The sequence below is a fragment of the Notolepis coatsorum genome (genome assembly GCF_963971535.1).
Source record: "Notolepis coatsorum genome assembly, chromosome: 13".
Classification (NCBI taxonomy): domain Eukaryota; kingdom Metazoa; phylum Chordata; class Actinopteri; order Aulopiformes; family Paralepididae; genus Notolepis; species Notolepis coatsorum.
Window position 1 is genome coordinate 120,483,598 of NC_140177.1, and position 21,526 is coordinate 120,505,123.

The window sequence follows — 21,526 nt, forward strand, 5'->3', positions numbered from 1 at the left end:
CTCTGACAAGAACAAGTTACAGGTTTAAAAAACCCTCAGCTCAGAACTAGGCAAAATCTGCATATGGCTCGCCGACAACAAACTATCATTACACATGGGCAAAACAGAGTCCATTCTCTTCAGTTCCAATAACAAACTCAGCAAGACCGACGGCTTCTCGGTTACAGTGGGTGACAATATTGTCACAAGGAAAGATGAAATTACCTACCTGGGTTCCATCCTAGAGGCTAATCTTTCCTGTGACAAAATGGCATCCAATGTAATAAAAAAAGTCAACCAACAAACTCGATTCTTGTACCGGATCTCCTCTCTGGTAAGCAAGAATACCCTGAAGACTCTGGCAGGAGCACTCATTCAAGGGTACTACGACTATGCGTGCACCTCATGGTACCAAAGCACCTCAAAGGCGCTAAAAACTAAATTACAAACATCTCAAAACAAACTGGTCAGACTACTGCTTGACCTTACTCCTAGAACCCACCTCACCCCTGCCCACTTTGACAACCTAGGATGGCTTAGAGTAGACGACAGAGTACAGCAACTTGCAATGGGCCTGGTCTACAAGATACACTACGCGACCAAGGTACCCATGTACATGTCAAAATACTTCCCAAAGATCAGTGAATACCACGATCACAACACCAGAGGGAGCTCCACAAATCATGTTAAACCCAGATTCGGCTCAAACAAGGGACTAAACACGTTTCGCAATTATGCCACATCAATGTGGAACGCCCTACCCAAAGCTGTAAAGGAATGTGAATCACTACCCACTTTCAAAAAACACTCTCAAAGAACACCTACGGGAGACTGCAATTCGAAACTGGCCCCTACAAATGTCCTAACCCAGTTGTACAGTAAATGACCAAGTATGGCTTTGTCAGTATTCCAATGTACAGTGTACAGTGTCCCCCCCCCCCTACCCAACCCCCCCACCTCCAATGTACAGCCATCCACCCACCCACCCAACCCCACCCCACCCACCCAACCTCCCCCAATGTACAGTTTCTACGTCAAATGTATATACACTCTTTTTCTGGACACTTTTTGTATCACAAACAGTACTGTATTTGCAAATCTGATATGTCATAAATGTATAGATGTAGCAGTACTGTCTATCTGTATGTCATGTATGTCATATATGTTATGATGAATTGAAAATGGGGGACCCTGATGTAAACAAGACGAAAGTCTTTCTCTGGTCTGCATCCCCTTAACAATTGTATGTATTGAGCTGTACTGTACTGTACCCATTCTGCAATCTGTTAATAAACTTTTCAATCAATCAATCAATCAAAGAGACTAGTACACTCTGAGCAAACTGAGACCAGTAAGAGACTAGTACACTCTGAGCAAACTGAGACCAGTAAGAGACTAGTACACTCTGAGCAAACTGAGACCAGTAAGAGACTAGTACACCCTGAGCAAACTGAGACCAGTAAGAGACTAGTACACCCTGAGCAAACTGAGACCAGTAAGAACACTCTGAGAAAACTGAGACCAGTAAGAACACTCTGAGCTGCCCGTCTCTTAAGTTAAAAGCACATTTCTCATTGTTTTTGCAAAGGATTTACGATTGCCCTTTGTCTGCTATTGTAGCCCAGTGAAATTGTAGCTCAATACTGGACCAATGAGTGAAATTATCTCTCTTTATGTCTCAGGTACATGGTAGAGGAATGATAGATAGGTAGATGAATAGTGTCTACTGACTTTTACTTTTCACCCCTGTCTGAATCCTTTTATATTTCACTGAGTTTCTTGAACCTGTTTTGTACAATATGTATTGTTGTTTTGCTTTATTCCCCACAAAAAAAACATTTGGCATACAAAAAAGTATATATTATATATACTATTATTATGATATTATCACATGACATATCATCAATAGAACCTTGAATAGCTGTGTCTCTCCATACTGTAAACTGACTGGGCTTCTTCTGCACTCACAGCTGAATGTGAACTCAGTGGAGGCTGTGATCAACGGGAACAAGATCCAATGTACCTTTTCAGCCACCTTACCTGGCCCGTCAAGCAGGACATCACATCTGCGCAACCGCTTCAACATGGTTGGGGCCACTGGGACTGTCTCCAACAGTGGTAAGCTACGCATTTGTATATATATTTGCTCGGAACAGGGTAAATCTGCATTTTGCTATGATGCCCCTCTAGCTCATGGAATGAACTCCAACAGTCAGCTTGATATTCTCCCCTCTGTTGCAGAGTTTAAAACCTTGATCTCCAACCGTTGTCAATCAATTTGTACATGTTTTAATTGACTGTTATCCTTACTTGTCTAATTGTTATGAGGGAAACCTCAGTTGCCTTTCGAGTTTAAATGCTAGGGCATACAATGGTGTATGCACACACACACACACACACACACACACACACACACACACACACACACACACACACACACACACACACACACACACACACACACACACACACACACACACACACACACACACACACACACACACACACACACACACACACACACACACACACACACACACACACACACACACACACACACACACAAGCGTGCACACACACACACACACACACACACACACACACACACACACACACACACACACACACACACACACACACACACACCGTTGAGCCTCCATCTCCCGTGAGATGGCCTGGTTGGCCCTGGTTCCCCCGATAGGCCGACAGCTCCTCTGTTGGCTGGGGATTTGCGACGCAGACTCTTCGCCTCTGCTCGCTCTCGTCGTAAGGCGACAAGCTGCAGGGGCGAACGGCCAGGCTTTGATGTTGTGCTGGAGCCGGACGAGAGTTCTCTTGCCTCGTCTCCATTTCCGATGGAGACTGAGGATTATATGGAGGGGGCGAGAGCTCTCTTGTTCGAAGCCCCAGTAGAGACGTATCACTCTCCCCCTCTGGGAGTGGCAGGGAGTGTTGCGTCTCCTTGGGGTCCCTTGTACTCCGGGGTTGGGTTAGAACCTCCGACCCTGAGACAAGATGCCCAGCTATCTGCCGCGTCGGACGGTGGCGCCCGTGGCAGTGACATGGAGGGAGGTACGCAAGGGGAGTTGCTTGCCTTGTTCCCCGAGCTCATGGTGGCCGCCGCAGCCGCTAATGGCATGGCGTTGCCGCAGCCACTGCCAGCACCTGTTCCTGATGACATGATAGGTCATCTCTGGCAACGTCGTCCTGTGAGGGAGACGGGCGTTGTCTGCCCATTCTTCCCATCAATGGAGGCCTACGTGAAACAGGGACAGGTAATCTCCCGCATTATTGGCCTTACCCCCGCCTACGTGCCAGTCACGTGGGTGGCGGGTTTGGTCCAGGGACTAAAGGACAGGGTGCCTCGGCTTGATAGCCCGATGGCATCCATACTTTGCCCCGAAATGGTGTGGGAGCCGTTGCGAAAGCCGGTTCCCCAGGGGAAATCGGCTAGGCAGATGGCTAATTGGAGTGACCAGGAGTACATCACCGCGACTCAGAGCCTAGCTGCGACCTCCAACATCGTGCAGCTAGCGCGCTACATGTCGGGGATGATGGCGGGCGGGTCGGTATTGGGTGACCATCAACAATATCTTCACGCCCAGGCGGCTGGAGCCATCCTGCACGTAACCCAGCTGCAGGCGATAGCCGCGGGAAAGGAGCGCGCCCTGGCCACTCTATCCCAGCGCCACCTTTGGCTGGAGCAGGCGCGGGTGCCGGAGCAGAAGAGGATTCCGCTGCTCACGGCCCCCCTCTCCGATGCTGGGCTATTCGGGTCGGCCATGCAGCAGATGACGGCAGCCTGCAAAGAGATGGAGGAGGAGCGCTCTGTGCTCCAACCCCATTTCCCCCGACCCGATGCCACCGGTGATGTTCGGAAGAAGCAACGCCGGTAGAGGACCGAGACCGTTGCCTCCGCCACCACCGCCGCCGCTACTGGACCTTCGGCGAAGAAGGCCAGGAGTGGAGGGAGTGCCTCGTCCGCTGCAGCCAGCCACCCCATGCCCGGAGGTAACGGTAGGGATCGACGTGACCAGGCTCCCCAGAACCGTTCCTCCGGGCCGGCTCCCCATGGGGGCAAGCACCGCTCTGCATGTGGCAGGCGCCGCTAGTGACTCCCCTGTTTTATCCCCCCCCCCCCCAACATATAATTTTGTTATATCTTTTGTTACAAAATGTGTGTTTATTCACTATATATTGTGGATACGATGTATAAACCCTCACCTAGCTGTGGGGTTGTGTGTTTGCTTAGGGAGTAGGTCAGTTTTCTTGAAAATTGTTCTGGCCGCTATATACTGTAGCAAGGCCTGTGGCTAGCACTCGGTCGAAAGACTTGTCTTCCCTCATCATGAAGAAGACTGTGTTCTTCTTGCAGTAGTAAGAGTGAACCTTTTTTATCTGAGGGGGTTGTGTGTATTCTGTTAAGTTTGGGAAACATGATGGGCGGCTACGTGGCGTAGGGGGCAAAGCACTCGCCACGAATGCGGAGACGCTGGCCAGTGCTCCACATTGCTTTCAGTTTAGCTGGTCGTTCATACTAATACACATTGGCCGTATTAGGGGGTGGGAAACTGATGGGTGGGGATCGGGCGTTGTGGACAGCGACTCCTACAGGTCGGTTGGTGCGCCTGCGCAGTAGAATCAGGAAGTGTCGGGGGCAGCGTGAGCCTCCCACGCGTTACTCCTCGCCACTGAGAGATCGAGCTGCGCAGGTGAAAAGATGCGACTGCTGTAACCTCAAGTACCGGAGGGGACTTGTGCTATGTATGACTTAGTCCACATTGCAGCCGGCTTGCGGGAGGCAAGAAACAGCGTTCGTGACAGGGGAGGGTTGAATTGGATGATACGAAATTGGGATGGGAGAAAATATAGAAAATGGGAGAAAAAGTGGATAAAAAAAAAAAAGTTTGGGAAACATGGCATCGAGTCCACAACCAGGTTAGAGTGTTAGCCTACAGAAGTAATCATATATGTAGCTTGTACCGAGGTCTTTTGACCCTCTCTTTAAACGTCTGTGTTTTCTCTTTACTCGGTGAAGTATATAAACACAGGTGACGTGTTCGCACATGAGCCTAAAGCCTTGTATAAAAACCTGTTTTTCGCAAACGAGTTTATCGTCTGTGGCTGGCATGCAGATGGTTGAGCTTATCCTAGTGGATATACGTTTTTCATGTAGCATGCTAGGTAAACTGGTATCATCGCTGTTTGTTTGTTTTCATCGTATCCGGGGTATGGGGTCATGAGGGGGTGAACTGGTAAACCCCTCCCCCCCTTTTTTCTGATTGGCCAGGGGGTTGGACCTCCTGTTCTTCGGTCTTCCTGTCACACTGTTGGATCAGCGCGTCACAGGGTGGGGAGAGGGAGTTCCCTGGTCCCACGCCATATTTGGGCAGGTGGGTCACGGAATCTCCCCGGCCATAGAATACGTCACTGGGCGCGTTTCTATTGGTCGTGAGGCTTCCGTGAGTTTTTTTCAGGCTCCATGTTGTGGACTCCTGTCATTTTGAGATTGAGTTATGCGGTGCGTGGAAACTTTGTTTTCTGCTCTGCTCTCTATTGCATATGTGTTGAGCTTTTGGTCACATAGCTCAATGTTTACATATATCATTTCAATTATTACTCACGTGGGAGGTCTCTCTGGGGGTTCCCTGTCTCCTCTCTTATACAGAGCAGTGTTGGCAGGGTTTCTTTCCCTCAGATGCGTCATATGGGGCCCATATCTGTGTCTTTTGGCCAGCTTCCTACCGCTCGTCCCAGGCGGCATGGAGGGAACGATATCTGGGTTCTTGTTAGAATTACCATTGATGTGTTTTGGGTCTCGACGTGTACATAGCGCTGGCCCTGGGTGCTTCAATGTGGAACCACGCATGAGCTGGCGCGCCTTGGTTGCTCATTATAGAAACAGCGTTTTTTGTAGAGCAACTGGGATGGGGATTTTATCTTTTCCGAAAGCCAGTGTACTAGGTTAGTCTCGACGAATTCTCACTCATCTCTGGGGGGAGATGACGGAGTAGATCGAAGTATTGGTGGAGGGGTCTCACGCCCATGGGGTGGGCCACCGGGCACGGTGCGTTCATGTTCTGACCGTCTTGGTGGCGCCCTCTGTGATGTTTTAGATCGACACGCGTACCTACCCCCCCTCTTAGGACTGGGGATGGTGGCGTGATTATGACACGGGACTGGTTCTGGTTGCGCCGGACCAGGTCAGTTAACCCTTTGTCCGCCGGGGCGCAGATCTGCTGTTCTGGTACCCTGAAGGACTTTGTGCTTTTTCGGGCGGAAAATGCCGGGTTAGCCTGGGCGTCGCAGGGTTTGATGTTATGGAGGTGTGTTCGTGATTACGTCACTACGAGTTATCGTTCGCAGTTGCTTGGTCCATATTGTGTTGTACCTTGCGCTGTGCTAAGGGCCTGGTCCTTCTCCACTCTTTTTCGCCCCTCCCTTCCCCTGCTTGGCGGGGCTGGGAGGGGGCTGTCGAGGTGGTTCTATTGTACCCCTCTGGCATCCCTGTGTACGTCCCGGTCCGCCGGGCCCAGGTCCGGACTCGTTCTCGTCTACCTGTTTGCCTGGGTTAACCACTTCTTGAAAACTGAACCACTTGTACTGCCTGTATAGCCGGTGTATACGCGCAGTTGTGTTTCTGAGTTTTTCTTGGGGGGGTTAAGGGAACAACCGCCTCCTGTTAAACTAAACATAGGGGGGTGGTTGGTTCCCCGGTGTGTTGGTAGCGGAGGCGACTCTCAGGTTTAGGCCGGGCTTGACCCCGTCTGCCTGTGAGTGTGCCCCCGCACTTTTCATGACGTCTGCCAATCGTGTCAGCCTTCTCTGCCTCGGCCTCTCTAGGGGGTCGGGTTTTTTTGGAGGCTGCGACATGGTGCACAGCATACCGAATGCCCCTTCCGCCGGGGTGCTGTTCTCAGTAGACCACTTAGGCGCCTGTCTAGTCCGCAGTGCTCCGGGCACGGGTCGAGTTACGCTCTTGACCTGTTGCCAGGATTGAGGGATCAACCTCTTTGGGGGTTGTCTCCCCGGTGCGCCGACTGGCCCCACAGTGTTGTGGGGGTGTAGCCTCTGTAGAGTGCTTCAGGGCGGCCTGCTGTAGGGGGGGAAGGCCTGCTCTTGGATTGGGCCCTGTCCGATACGCTGGCGATGTGGGGGGTAGTGTCACTAGTGACCGTCTGGTGGGGTCTCGATGCTACGGCATCGTTGGCCTCACCAGGCCCCCTTTTTCCGGGGGGTCCTGACCCTCAGGCTGTTCCTGGGGCTGGGTCCTCCTCCGCGCTCCGCTGCTATGGCCTTGCCACAGGGTTGGGTTCTTGACCTTTGACCCTGTGATGTTAGGGGCTGTAACGTTTTTTTTCCCTTCCCGTTCGTTCCCTAGTGGCATGTGGGATGCGCGCCTGAGTAGTCGCGGGTCCTTCTGTGTGAAGGTAAGTCCCACGATCTGCTCACCCTGTGCGTTGAGTTGCTAAACCCTCTTCGCACAGTTGGATCCGATTACCCCCCGTCCCCCTCTAGGGGGGTCCGGGGGCTCGAGTCCTCCCCGTTTCTGATGGTTGTGGGGGGCCTCAGCGGGTACATTTGTCGAGCTTCCGCTCTGCTCAGCTCCTGTGTTCCAATAGAACAGAGCGTAAGCTATACGATAATATAACATACGGTTATCCTATAACCATAGTTATATGAGTATAGCGAGCGCTCTGCTCTGACTCACTGAGGACCCCGTGGTCTTCGCCTTCGGTGGTGAAAGACTTGGGAAGGAGCTGTTAGTATGGCCACGTCCCCGCTTATGTAGAGGAGCGGATGTGGGTGTGGCCAGGCGGATGGGTGTGTACATGTGAAGAAATGTATTCAGTATTAGATTGATAAGGGATAGGGTTCCAATAGAGCAGAGCGCTCGCTATACTCATAACTATGGTTATAGGATAACCGTATGATCATACTTAAAGTATGACAGACTTCTAGCAGCTGACAACATATTAATGTGTCTTCTGTCTCCTTGCCTCTCAGGTGCACTCGATCCTCCCACGAGCCGAGTCCAGACCGGACTTCTGAACCTAGCGGACCCCACTGCCAACGTTCCAACGACCCCAGCACCTGTGGCCTCAACCATCGCACCTGTAACCATGGCACCCACACCGGCACCTGTGGCCTCGACCAACTCACCCATTCTGACGCCAAACAGCACGGTTACACTTCTCACGGTCAGTACATATAGAATAGAATAGAATCAGGGATGTAGTGGTGGGTAAACCCACCTAAAGTTTCAGTTGACCTACTTTTGTATGCTGATATGAATGGTATAGATTATCGTAAGTATCAGGTCCATTTGTGGAAATAAAGCAAAAAGATATTATTCTGGAAAATTTATAAAATGCATCATTACTATCTTACTGTAAATTTGCTTCAACACAGCATCATAGAACAGCACACAGCATATAGTGACTTTACTAATAATCTAGGTCTCTATCATTTCTGTTTGTTTGTTTATTGTTACATACAAAGAACCAGCACTGTGTCAGTCACTCATGGTTAGCCACTCTGCCCCTGGTGGTGGCTCAGAGGCATGCCACTCTGCCCCTGGTGGCGGCTCAGAGGCATGACACTCTGCCCCTGATAGCGGCTCAGAGGCATGACACTCTGCCCCTGGTGGCGGCTCAGAGGCATGCCACTCTGTAGGACCAGTTCGTTCCATGCAACATTCCAATGCTTTACTTCTATGACATGGGGTGTCCTTATTGTGCATGTTCACACGGCAGCCCTTCCCACGCTGTTCCCACCAAAGGTGGGACCCGTAAGGAACCCCAACCTGAGCGTGACATAAGAGCAAAATGGCCACTTTGTGAATATGGTCAATTGAGACATCACATTCCAAAAGTCATCCAATCCACTAAGATTGTTCTCTCTCCCTTCATTTGATCTCCTCTCCCATCCTTCTATCCTTTCACACACACACACACACACAGGAAAACATCAATCGAGTAGGATGCGGCTCAGTCCGTCTCTGCCAAGCGGAACCATCGACTTGCGACCCATCCGTGTCGGATTCCTGTTTCTTCATCTCCGCCAAGCAGATCAATGGTCGGGACTTTCACTTCCAGCTCTCAGGAGAGTCGGAGGGCTACGCCAGTATCATCCTGTCTGCTGACGACGCTCTGGTAATAGACCGTTGATATTATAATATTGTAATCTGATATTATAGAATTAGGCCCCCACAAAACAGACCATATTGTGAAGTGGGTCTTTGGGAACATTAGAATCTTGAATCCTGCAGGACGTACACACTATGGCCGCTTTTCCACTGCATGGTACCTACTCGACTCGACTCTACTCGCTTTTGGTACCTGGTACTTCGTTCGTTTACCACTGCAGGTAGTACCCCCCCCCCCCCCCCCCCCCCCCTCAGTGTAGCTGGTCGTCATAGAGCGCTGTGATGTCATCTTCAACAGGACACACATATTGAAGCTAGCTATGAAACCAGTGACTTATTAGCTAATGTACACTAGCCGCAATGCTAACGGTTATAATGGGAAGTCCCAGTCACATAAGCTAACTAAATTTGCGATATTTTTGTGAGACTAAACTAAATGAGGCAGAATACACTGTGAATGTATATTTTTTTGTTTATTGCACTTTGTTCTCACTGCAAACAAATAATGAATGCTAATGTTTAGTAGTCGCAAGGCTATTTAAAGATGGTGGGTTTGTGTTTTTGTGCAGGATGCCCCCGTGTAGCGCAATGATAGCGTAGTGACGATTCTCTCTTCTGACCAATCAGTGGTCTGTACGTAACGTTTTGGTATCGCTTCTACCCGCTTGGAACCTCGATAATAAAGCAGGTACTAAAAAAAGTACCCGGTACCAGGTACCATCCGCAAATTTGGGCAATGGAAAAGTATGTAAAGGCCGTAAAGGCAGAGTACAGTCGAGTCGAGGAGGTACCATGCAGTGGAAAAACAGCAAAAGTAGCTTGCAGTTGTCGGCACGTAGATAAAAAGGGTTCAATTAAATATGCTATCAAATCTAACCCTGAAACTGAAGCCAAGCTGACGATTATGCCAAACATTTGCATCTTAAAGGTAGCATCTGTAATGCCGTCAAACAGCGACCTCTAGGCGAAAGAGCTCCTCTTGGCACTGCACTTTTGTTTGTTTTGGTTTGATGTGTGGATCGAGTGGGTCCACGGGGCACGGGCCTCAGGCTCTAAGGTGTAGCTAGTGATACAAACACCTCCCCTAAACCCACTGAAATCCAACACGCACATCACGGCGAAAACAAAGACATGTAAGCAAAGCGCAGCGTTAAGAGAAGCTCTTTTGTCTAGAGTTCGCCGTTTGGCGAACATTACCTTTAACCAGCCTATATCCACGTTTGTTTTCCAACCTGGCTGCTGGCCCTGTGATCTGTCGCGCAGTGTTGTTGATTGTCCTCAATATTTTTTCACAGGGACAAAATGGCACTGCGTTTGTCTGTGCCAACGTCAACGGCAGCGCAACTTTCTTCGGTGCTCTGCTCGTCAACGGTGCTCTGACCATCACAACGGTGAGTTACGGCTGTGGTGTGTGTGTGTGTTGCACTGAGCAAACTGAGACCAGTAAGAGACTAGTACACTGAGCAAACTGGGACCAGTAAGAGACTAGTACACTCTGAGCAAACTGAGACCAGTAAGAGACTAGTACACTGAGCAAACTGGGACCAGTAAGAGACTAGTACACTCTGAGCAAACTGAGACCAGTAAGAGACAAGTACACCCTGTGCAAACTGAGACCAGTAAGAGACTAGTACACTCTGAGCAAACTGAGACCAGTAAGAGACTAGTACACTCTGAGCAAACTGAGACCAGTAAGAGACTAGTACACTCTGAGCAAACTGAGACCAGTAAGAGACTAGTACACCCTGAGCAAACTGAGACCAGTAAGAGACTAGTACACTCTGAGCAAACTGAGACCAGTAAGAGACTAGTACACTCTGAGCAAACTGAGACCAGTAAGAGACTAGTACACTGAGCAAACTGAGACCAGTAAGAGACTAGTACACTCTGAGCAAACTGAGACCAGTAAGAGACTAGTACACTCTGAGCAAACTGAGACCAGTAAGAGACTAGTACACCCTGAGCAAACTGAGACCAGTAAGAGACTAGTACACTCTGAGCAAACTGAGACCAGTAAGAGACTAGTACACCCTGAGCAAACTGAGATCAGTAAGAGACTAGTACACTCTGAGCAAACTGAGACCAGTAAGAGACTAGTACACTGAGCAAACTGAGACCAGTAAGAGACTAGTACACTCTGAGCAAACTGAGACCGCAAACTGAGACCAGTAAGAGACTAGTACACTCTGAGCAAACTGAGACCAGTAAGAACACTCTGAGCAAACTGAGACCAGTAAGAACACACTCTGAGTAAACTGGGACCAGTAAGAACACTCTGAGCAAACTGAGACCAGTAAGACCACTCTGAGCAAACTGAGACCAGTAAGACCACTCTGAGCAAACTGAGACCAGTAAGAACACTCTGAGCTGCCCGTCTCTTAACTCAATCAGCACCAGACCCGAGTAAAGTCGGGTTATCTCGACAACCGCTCAGCGCCAGACCCGAGTATAGTCGGGTTTCCATCATTATTTCTTTTATTCGATATTTCTATTAATTTCAGGCACACGGACCTCGGGGTAACCATAGGAAATTAGTCTGAGATCGCCAAAGTGCAATACCGGCCGCATCCTGCTAGAAGGCAGTATCGAGCACCCTTTGAAACCTTATATCTTGCCCTGTGTTACATTCAAATCCATCCGGGCACAGTTTATTGGGTCAGGCGAGTCGAGCGGTTCGCAGGATTACATTGAAGCGCGTCCATTGCCCCCGATGCATTTGTTGGGGTGGATTATGTTGGCAACACGATGGACACCAATACTGGGAATCACGATCAGACAATTGGAATATTCTTTTTTGGGTACCTCCAATGAAGGTAAGGACTATATGACATCAATCCTGCTTTGATCCAACCATGATTTGACATCGATCGCAACGCGTGTGTAACGTTACTCCACAACGTATGCCGTTGGTGACAATCAAAGCATCAAAAAACAGGCTGCCTCCTCGTGTACCGGAGGGGACACGTGATGCAAGGCTTCTATCCTCACTACAGCCGACGAGTGGGAGGCATAGTCTAGCAACGTTCAAGACAGGGGAGGGGAGAATTGAAGGGGAGAATTGGCGATATGAAATTGGGATGGGAGAAAAAATAGAAAAATAAGGAGAAAAAATGGATAAAAAAAAAACGACCCCCCCCCCCCCCCCTTTCATGCATTCATGATGAAACATAATACCTATTATATACATTTGATTTGGAAATAGTAGCGTGTCCAGGCGAGAAACGCCAGCGCTTTTAGTGAAATTCACGTATTGCTCCATATCGCAGTTTTCTGGGATTAGCCAGGATCACTTACTTTCTATACACGCAAACGTATGCATGAAAAAATTTATTCTTTTTCATATATTGAACGATAGATAGTTGTGTCAAATAGCCATAGTATTGTATCCATAGCTATAATATAGATATAGCCCTGCAAACACCGCCACTTATCCCTATCTTAGAGTGTTGGCCCAGTAGGAACAAAGATGCTCCAGGTCCGTGGCATCCATTGAGTTAAAAGCACATTTATCGTTGTTTTTGCAAAGGATTTACGATTGCCCTTTGTCTGCTATTGTAGCCCAGTGAAATTGTAGCTAGCTCAATATTGGACCAATGAGTGAAATTAACTCTCTTTATGTATCAGGTGTACATGGTAGACAGGCCGTGAATAGTGTCTACTGACTTTTATTTTTCACCCCTGTCTGAATCCTTTTATATTTCACAGTTTCTTGAACCTGTTTTGTACAATATGTATTGTTGTTTTGCTTTATTGCCCACAAAAAAAACATTTGGCATACAAAAAAGTATATATTATATACTATTATTATGATATTATCACATGACGTATATCATCAATAGAACCTTGAATAGCTGTGTCTCTCCATACTGTAAACTGACTGGGCTTCTTCTGCACTCACAGCTGAATGTGAACTCAGTGGAGGCTGTGATCAACGGGAACAAGATCCAATGTACCTTTTCAGCCACCGTACCTGGCCCGTCAAGCAGGACATCACATCTGCGCAACCGCTTCAACATGGTTGGGGCCACTGGGACTGTCTCCAACAGTGGTAAGCTACGCATCTTTCTTTTTTCAACCTACTTTTTCTCCTCCTTTTTCTGTGATTTTTCTCCCATCCCAATTTCCTCTCGTGCCAATTCTCCCTCCCCTGTCCTGATCGTTGCTCGCATGTGCCCCCCACTGGCCGGTCATAGGGAGGATAGAAGCCCATCACATGTCCCCTCCAATACATGTGGAGGCAGCCAGTCACTTATTTTCACCTGCCAGCGCGGACTCTCATTGGCGAGGTGTAACGTGTGGAAGGCTCACACTGCCCCCGCCATTTCCTGTCTTTGCTGTGCAGGCGCCCTGACCGACCTGTAGGAGTCGCTGTTTCACAATGACCAGACTACCATCCATCGACTCCCCTCCCGCTGACTTTGCCAATTGAGTCAGTATGACGGCCGGCCCAAGCCGGAGGCAACGCTGACAGCCGGATTCGAGACCGGTGTATCTTGCGTTGGTGACAAGTGCAATGTCCGCTGCGCCACCCAGCCGCTCCTAAGCTACGCATTTGTATATATATATATTAGGGCTGTCAGTTTATTGCGTTAATTAGATTAATGAATTACACCGCAAATTATCGCTTTATGAAAATTAACTCAAAATTCATTTAAAAAAATTATAAAAAAATATTTAAATCTTTTTTGATCTCATTCATTCCATAAGGACATATAATACACATTTACAGACTTTTTTTTTTAATATGGTCCATTTGCATGTTCTTGGTATCTGATTCTAGGGACATCTATGGATCTCAGGGAATGTATTCTGCAGGGTCAGAAATACTGTGTCTGTTACTAGGCTTGAGTAAATAGCAATGAACCAAATGAGAATATCAAAAAAAGAAAATGTAATCTTTGACTGTGAATAACACCATGCTAAAATTGACCAGACCTGAAAAATCTAAGCAAATGAATAAATGGAAGATGATTAAACAGAAGGTTTTGTAGATACAATACTGAATTCTGCCATCCGGACACATGCCATTTGAAATATGATTATAGAATATAGAATATCAGGCCTAAAATGGTTATGTGATTAAAATGCAATTAATTTGATTAATTAATTACAAATCCTGTAATTAATTAGATTAATTTTTGTAATCGCCTGACAGCACTAATATATATATATATATATATTTGCTCGGAACAGGGTAAATCTGCATTTTGCTATGATGCCCCTCTAGCTCATGGAATGAACTCCAACAGTCAGCTTGATATTCTCCCCTCTGTTGCAAAGTTTAAAACCTTGATCTCCAACCGTTGTCAATCAAGTTGTACATGTTTTAATTGACTGTTATCCTTACTTGTCTAATTGTTATGAGGGAAACCTCAGTTGCCTTTCTAGTTTAAATGCTAGGGCATACAATGGTGTATGCACACACACACACACACACACACACACACACACACACACACACACACACACACACACACACACACACACACACACACACACACACACACACACACACACACACACACACACACACACACACACACACACACACACATCAAGCAATAATAAAGGTAATTAATAGAGAACATAGTAGTAATGGTGATAATAGTAATGAACAGTAGTGGAATGTCAGGATTAAACCAGTCAGTAATAATAATAATAGAACATAGAACAAAAAACAAAGTAACAATGGTGATAGTGATAATAATGACAACAGTAGTGAATGGCGGGATTCAATCAGACAGTAGTAATGGTCCATGCAAGGGCGACAGTCGCTTGGTAGGTAGAGCAGTCCTCTGGTAATCCGGAGGTTCCCTGTTCGATTTCCACTCCTCCCTGGCAGCGTGTCGAAGTGTCCTTGAGCAAGACTGATTGATTGATTGATTGAAAACTTTATTAACAGATTGCAGAATGGGTACAATACAGTACAGCTCAATACACACAATTGTTAAGGGGATGCAGACCAGAGAAAGACTTTCGTCTTGTTTACATCAGGGTCCCCCATTTTCAATTCATCAGGACATATATGACATACATGACATACAGATAGTCAGTACTGCTACATCTATACATTTATGACATACCAGATTTGCAAATACAGTACTGTTTGTGATACAGAAGGAGTCAAGAAAAGGGAGTATATACATTTGACGTAGAAACTGTACATTGGAGGAGGTTGGGTGGGGGGGGTTGGGTACATTGGGATATTGACAACCATACTGGGTAATTTACATTGGAGGTGGTTGGGGGGGGGGGGGGGGGGCACACTGTATAAACAAGTAAAACTGTACATTGAGGGGGGGGGGAGGAGACACTGTACAAACAAACAAAATTGTACATTGGACTATTGACAAAACCATACTAGGTAAATGACTGTACATTGGAGGGGGTTGGGTTAGGATATTTACAGTGGCCAGTGTTGAATTGCAGTCTCCCGTAGGTGTCCCTTGAGAGAGGTTTTGAAAGTGGGTAGTGATCCACATTCCTTTACAGCTTTGGGTAGGGCGTTCCACATTGATGTGGCATAATTGCGAAACGTGTTTAGTCCCTTATTTGAGCCGAATCTGGGTTTAACATGATTTGTGGAGCTCCCTCTGGTGTTGTGATCGTGGTATTCACTGACCTTTGGGAAGTATTTTGACATGTACATGGGTACCTTGGTCGTGTAGTGTATCTTGTAGACCAGGCCCATTGCAAGTTGCTGTACTCTGTCGTCTACTCTAAGCCATCCTAGGTTGTCAAAGTGGGCAGGGGTGAGGTGGGTTCTAGGAGTAAGGTCAAGCAGTAGTCTGACCAGTTTGTTTTGAGATGTTTGTAATTTTGTTTTTAGCGCCTTTGAGGTGCTTTGGTACCATGAGGTGCAAGCATAGTCGTAGTACCCCTGAATGAGTGCTCCTGCCAGAGTCTTCAGGGTATTCTTGTTTACCAGAGAGGAGATCCGGTACAAGAATCGAGTTCGTTGGTTGACTTTTTTTATTACATTGGATGCCATTTTGTCACAGGAGAGATTAGCCTCTAGGATGGAACCCAGGTAGGTAATTTCATCTTTCCTTGTGACAATATTGTCACCCACTGTAACTGAGAAGCCGTCGGTCTTGCTGAGTTTGTTATTTGAACCGAAGAGAATGGACTCTGTTTTGCCCATGTGTAATGATAGTTTGTTATCAGCGAGCCATATGCAGATTCTGCCTAGTTCCGAGCTGAGGGTTTTTTCAACCTGTAACTTGTTCTTGTCAGAGACCAGCAGGGCTGAGTCGTCCGCAAACAGGAACAAGTTGCAGTCACAAGCTGACGACATGTCATTTGCATAAATTAGGAACAGTAGCGGTCCTAGTATGCTTCCTTGTGGAACACCACAGCTCACCGTGAGGGGGGGGGATAGGGTACCGTTTACCTCCACCATCTGTTCCCTCCCCTCAAGGTAGGATTGCATCCAGCTCACTGATAGACTATCAAAACCAATTGCTTTTAGCTTGTCAATCAGAATGGAGTGATTGACCGTGTCAAAGGCCTTTTGTAGGTCCAGCATGACCATGCCGCAGTATTTGCCTGCGTCCACCTCTTAACACTTAACCCCTAACTGCTCCCGATGAGCAGGTTGCAGGCACGTGCACACATAGAGGCCAAGGGGTGCTTGAGCACCTGCCTTTTTGAGCATCATCAAAAAAGTGCCCTTTTTGAAAAAAATAAACTATATATATATATTTTCTTTACCGTTACGCATATAGACTGCCCTTCCAACTGAAAGATGTCAGGATAGAATCAAAATATTAGGTAAAGAGAGAGAGATGCCCCATATTCCATTGCAGTTTGCACGGCCTCCTCAGCGTGCCTCTCCGCGGACCTATATATTTTATGCATAGCGTGGGTGGTGATGATGATGATGATAGATGGGATTTGGGAATCTCAAATACAAATCGGGATTGGAATAAAAAATGCATTTATATTAAACAATACAGAATATACAGCACTTCTTGGGGTCTGTATAGGGTAAGCACTTATTCCCTCCCCCCTGAACATTTATGGAGATGTATGGGCCTTTTAAGTCAGTGATAAAAGTGTCTTTCAAGGATAAGTGAGCTCCTGCACTGATTATTATAGTTCAATATTCAATATTTGATCACCAAAACCCCCCAAAAAGCATAAAAATGGGGCCCCCCGCCCGAAAAGGGCCCTTAAAAATCGCGCTTGCGCGCCGCGCGCGCTCGGTTAATATATACACACAAGTGTAGTGCCCTTTTCAGCCTTTGAGCACCTGCCCCTCTAAAGTCCTGTGCACGTCCCTGGCAGGTTGACACCTTGCATGGTCGACTCCACCGTCGGTGTGTGAATGTGTGAGTGAATGGGTAAAATGTGAGAAACAAATTGTAAAGCGCTTTGGTTAAAAGCTGTTATATAAATGCACCATTTAGTAATTAAGAGTCAGACAATCAGTTCTCGTTCTCCAGCCCTTTGCATACAAACTGATTGCCAATCACTGATCATACTTAACCCTTTCACTACCACACTACCAAAGGGTTAACCCTTTCACTGCGACAATACAGAAGGTTTTCACTACCACACGACAAAGGGTTAACCTTCTGTAGTGTGGTTGTGAAAGGGTTAAAGTATGACAGACTTCTAGCAGCTGACAACATATTGCTCAATGACACTACAGCATGTAACAACCCATCATCTACACTCACTGCACACACATCCACATGTACACACTCACTTTAAACAAATGTGGTAAATTCCCAACATAGATCTCATGATTAACTAATGTGTAGAAATACTTGGCCCTTAATTATAGTTCATATTGTGTCACTAAGACCTTGTGGTCTCTCCAGGAGGGCATTTGCATATAGTGGCAGCTGGGGTAATACTTACTTCCCTTTAGGGGGTGGGTAAGAACAAAGGGCAGGAACATGTGTCTCCTGTTAGGAGACATCAAAGGCCCAACTGGTCTGCCAAAAGACAATGATTAGGTCACATATTGATGGCTACATGTGACCATCAAAGGTCTGATTACACACACACATAGACTCACACACACACACACACACACACACACACACACACACAGACACACACACACACACACACACACACACATAGACTCACACACACACACACACACACACACACACACACACACACATAGTCACACACACACACATACACATTCACACACACACAGTCACACACACACATACACACACACTCACACACACACAGTTTCACATACACATCCACACACACACACACACAGAGAAGATCACTATTGAAATCCTTAATTTAAGCTCCAAACAAGTAAAATATAATTAGGTTTGGTCATACTTAAATTAGGTAATTAGTTAATGTGCCTGTTCTGTTTTCATTTATGTTCAATATGATTAATTGATTGTTATGGTATTGATTTGTAAAGCTAAATGATTAGATTTGTTAGATATTTTCTGAAAGTCAACAGACTTAGTGATAAAGAAATATATCTGTGTTTATGTGGGCAATTGTAATTCAAATATAGATAAATGGAAATGAAAATGATGCAATGTTTAAGGACAGTATATATTGTTGACTGTAAGGACAGCCTCCCATTGCAGTTATGTGAAGAGGGTTTGGCCTATAAGCCAAACCCCTATTTTCAAATGCCAGCTTAGCAGGCTTGTGATTGGGGTAAAGAATGTGATGATGTCATCAACTCCGAGACACTGGGCCTTGGCTATAAGATCCCAGGTGGAATGGAGGAGAAGGACTCTGAAACAACCAACCCACAAGACCTCTCCAACCATCTCACCCATCTACAGCAGGCAGCAGAAGAACAAAGGACTTTTTGGAGGGAAAACAGACTGCTTTGTTTTGTCAGCCAGACAGCAAAGACCATCAACAACTTATCAACTATCATTCTTTATACTGTAATATTAGTCTAGTTGTATCACTTACGGCATAGTGTTTGTGATCACAACTATAGCATTTTCTTATTGTAATTTGTATACACTCTTAAACTTTGATTAAACAACTGTTATACTACTTTCCTCCTAAATTCCTTCTGCCTGCACCGCTCAGTTTGAACAGAAGTGATTCCCAGAGCTTTAAGGTATTGAATCACAACGCAGAGTACCAGCAAACAGGTTCTGGCAGAGCAGAACCGAAATAGCTTGGGAAATCCACTTCACAAACACTCACCTTAACACTCACTTTACTCACTTTAGACACTTTAACACTTTAATTTTACTCTGTATTGTATATTGTATAATAATATGTATATTGAATATTCCTCTTTACTTACTCTTACTTACTTTTTTACTAACTTTTTTTTTACTGTATGAAGCACACTCAGGGGCTCATACAGAAACAAGCATTTCATTGTAAAATATCTGTATTCTATTGTGACAAATAATAAAGAAACTTGAAACTTGATATTAATGTGTCTCCTTGCTTCTCAGGTGCACTCGGAACTCCCACGAGCCGAGTCCAGACCGGACTTCTGAACCTAGCGGACCCCACTGCCAACGTTCCAACGACCCCAGCACCTGTGGCCTCAACCAACTCACCCATTCTGACGCCAAACAGCACGGTTACACTTCTCACGGTCAGTACATATAGAATAGAATAGAATCAGGGATGTAGTGGTGGGTAAACCCACCTAAAGTTTCAGTTGACCTACTTTTGTATGCTGATATGAATGGTATAGATTATTGTAAGTATCAGGTCCATTTGTGGAAATAAAGCAAAAAGATATTATTCTGGAAAATTTATAAAATGCATCATTACTATCTTACTGTAAATTTGCTTCAACACAGCATCATAGAACAGCACACAGCATATAGTGACTTTACTAATAATCTAGGTCTCTATCATTTCTGTTTGTTTGTTTATTTTTACATACAAAGAACCAGCACTGTGTCAGTCACTCATGGTTAGCCACTCTGCCCCTGGTGGTGGCTCAGAGGCATGCCACTCTGCCCCTGGTGGCGGCTCAGAGGCATGACACTCTGCCCCTGATAGCGGCTCAGAGGCATGACACTCTGCCCCTGGTGGCGGCTCAGAGGCATGCCACTCTGTAGGACCAGTTCGTTCCATGCAACATTCCAATGCTTTACTTCTATGACATGGGGTGTCCTTATTGTGCATGTTCACACGGCAGCCCTTCCCACGCTGTTCCCACCAAAGGTGGGACCCGTAAGGAACCCCAACCTGAGCGTGACATAAGAGCAAAATGGCCACTTTGTGAATATGGTCAATTGAGACATCACATTCCAAAAGTCATCCAATCCACTAAGATTGTTCTCTCTCCCTTCATTTGATCTCCTCTCCCATCCTTCTATCCTTTCACACACACACACACAGGAAAACATCAATCGAGTAGGATGCGGCTCAGTCCGTCTCTGCCAAGCGGAACCATCGACTTGCGACCCATCCGTGTCGGATTCCTGTTTCTTCATCTCCGCCAAGCAGATCAATGGTCGGGACTTTCACTTCCAGCTCTCAGGAGAGTCGGAGGGCTACGCCAGTATCATCCTGTCTGCTGACGACGCTCTGGTAATAGACCGTTGATATTATAATATTGTAATCTGATATTATAGAATTAGGCCCCCACAAAACAGACCATATTGTGAAGTGGGTCTTTGGGAACATTAGAATCTTGAATCCTGCAGGACGTACACACTATGGCCGCTTTTCCACTGCATGGTACCTACACGACTCGACTCTACTCGCTTTTGGTACCTGGTACTTCGTTCGTTTACCACTGCAGGTAGTACCCCCCCCCCCCCCCCCTCAGTGTAGCTGGTCGTCATAGAGCGCTGTGATGTCATCTTCAACAGGACACACATATTGAAGCTAGCTATGAAACCAGTGACTTATTAGCTAATGTACACTAGCCGCAATGCTAACGGTTATAATGGGAAGTCCCAGTCACATAAGCTAACTAAATTTGCGATATTTTTGTGAGACTAAACTAAATGAGGCAGAATACACTGTGAATGTATATTTTTTTGTTTATTGCACTTTGTTCTCACTGCAAACAAATAATGAATGCTAATGTTTAGTAGTCGCAAGGCTATTTAAAGATGGTGGGTTTGTGTTTTTGTGCAGGATGCCCCCGTGTAGCGCAATGATAGCGTAGTGACGATTCTCTCTTCTGACCAATCAGTGGTCTGTACGTAACTTTTTGGTATCGCTTCTACCCGCTTTGAACCTCGATAATAAAGCAGGTACTAAAAAAAGTACCCGGTACCAGGTACCATCCGCAAATTTGGGCAATGGAAAAGTATGTAAAGGCCGTAAAGGCAGAGTACAGTCGAGTCGAGGAGGTACCATGCAGTGGAAAAACAGCAAAAGTAGCTTGCAGTTGTCGGCACGTAGATAAAAAGGGTTCAATTAAATATGCTATCAAATCTAACCCTGAAACTGAAGCCA

General features: G+C 46.4%; 1 protein-coding gene across 1 annotated transcript in view; it reads left to right on the forward strand.

Annotated features, from left to right (window-relative positions):
* LOC311239696 (uncharacterized protein) overlaps positions 1 to 21,526 on the forward strand; it is a 63,808-nt gene that overhangs the window by 17,603 nt on the left and 24,679 nt on the right. Inside the window, exons 9-15 of the mRNA XM_084328105.1 lie at positions 1,950 to 2,097; positions 7,987 to 8,180; positions 8,943 to 9,134; positions 10,423 to 10,518; positions 13,028 to 13,175; positions 19,552 to 19,697; positions 20,456 to 20,647. Of these exons, the coding sequence (XP_084184231.1) occupies positions 1,950 to 2,097; positions 7,987 to 8,180; positions 8,943 to 9,134; positions 10,423 to 10,518; positions 13,028 to 13,175; positions 19,552 to 19,697; positions 20,456 to 20,647 (1,116 nt within the window). The remainder of the gene's footprint in view (positions 1 to 1,949; positions 2,098 to 7,986; positions 8,181 to 8,942; positions 9,135 to 10,422; positions 10,519 to 13,027; positions 13,176 to 19,551; positions 19,698 to 20,455; positions 20,648 to 21,526) is intronic.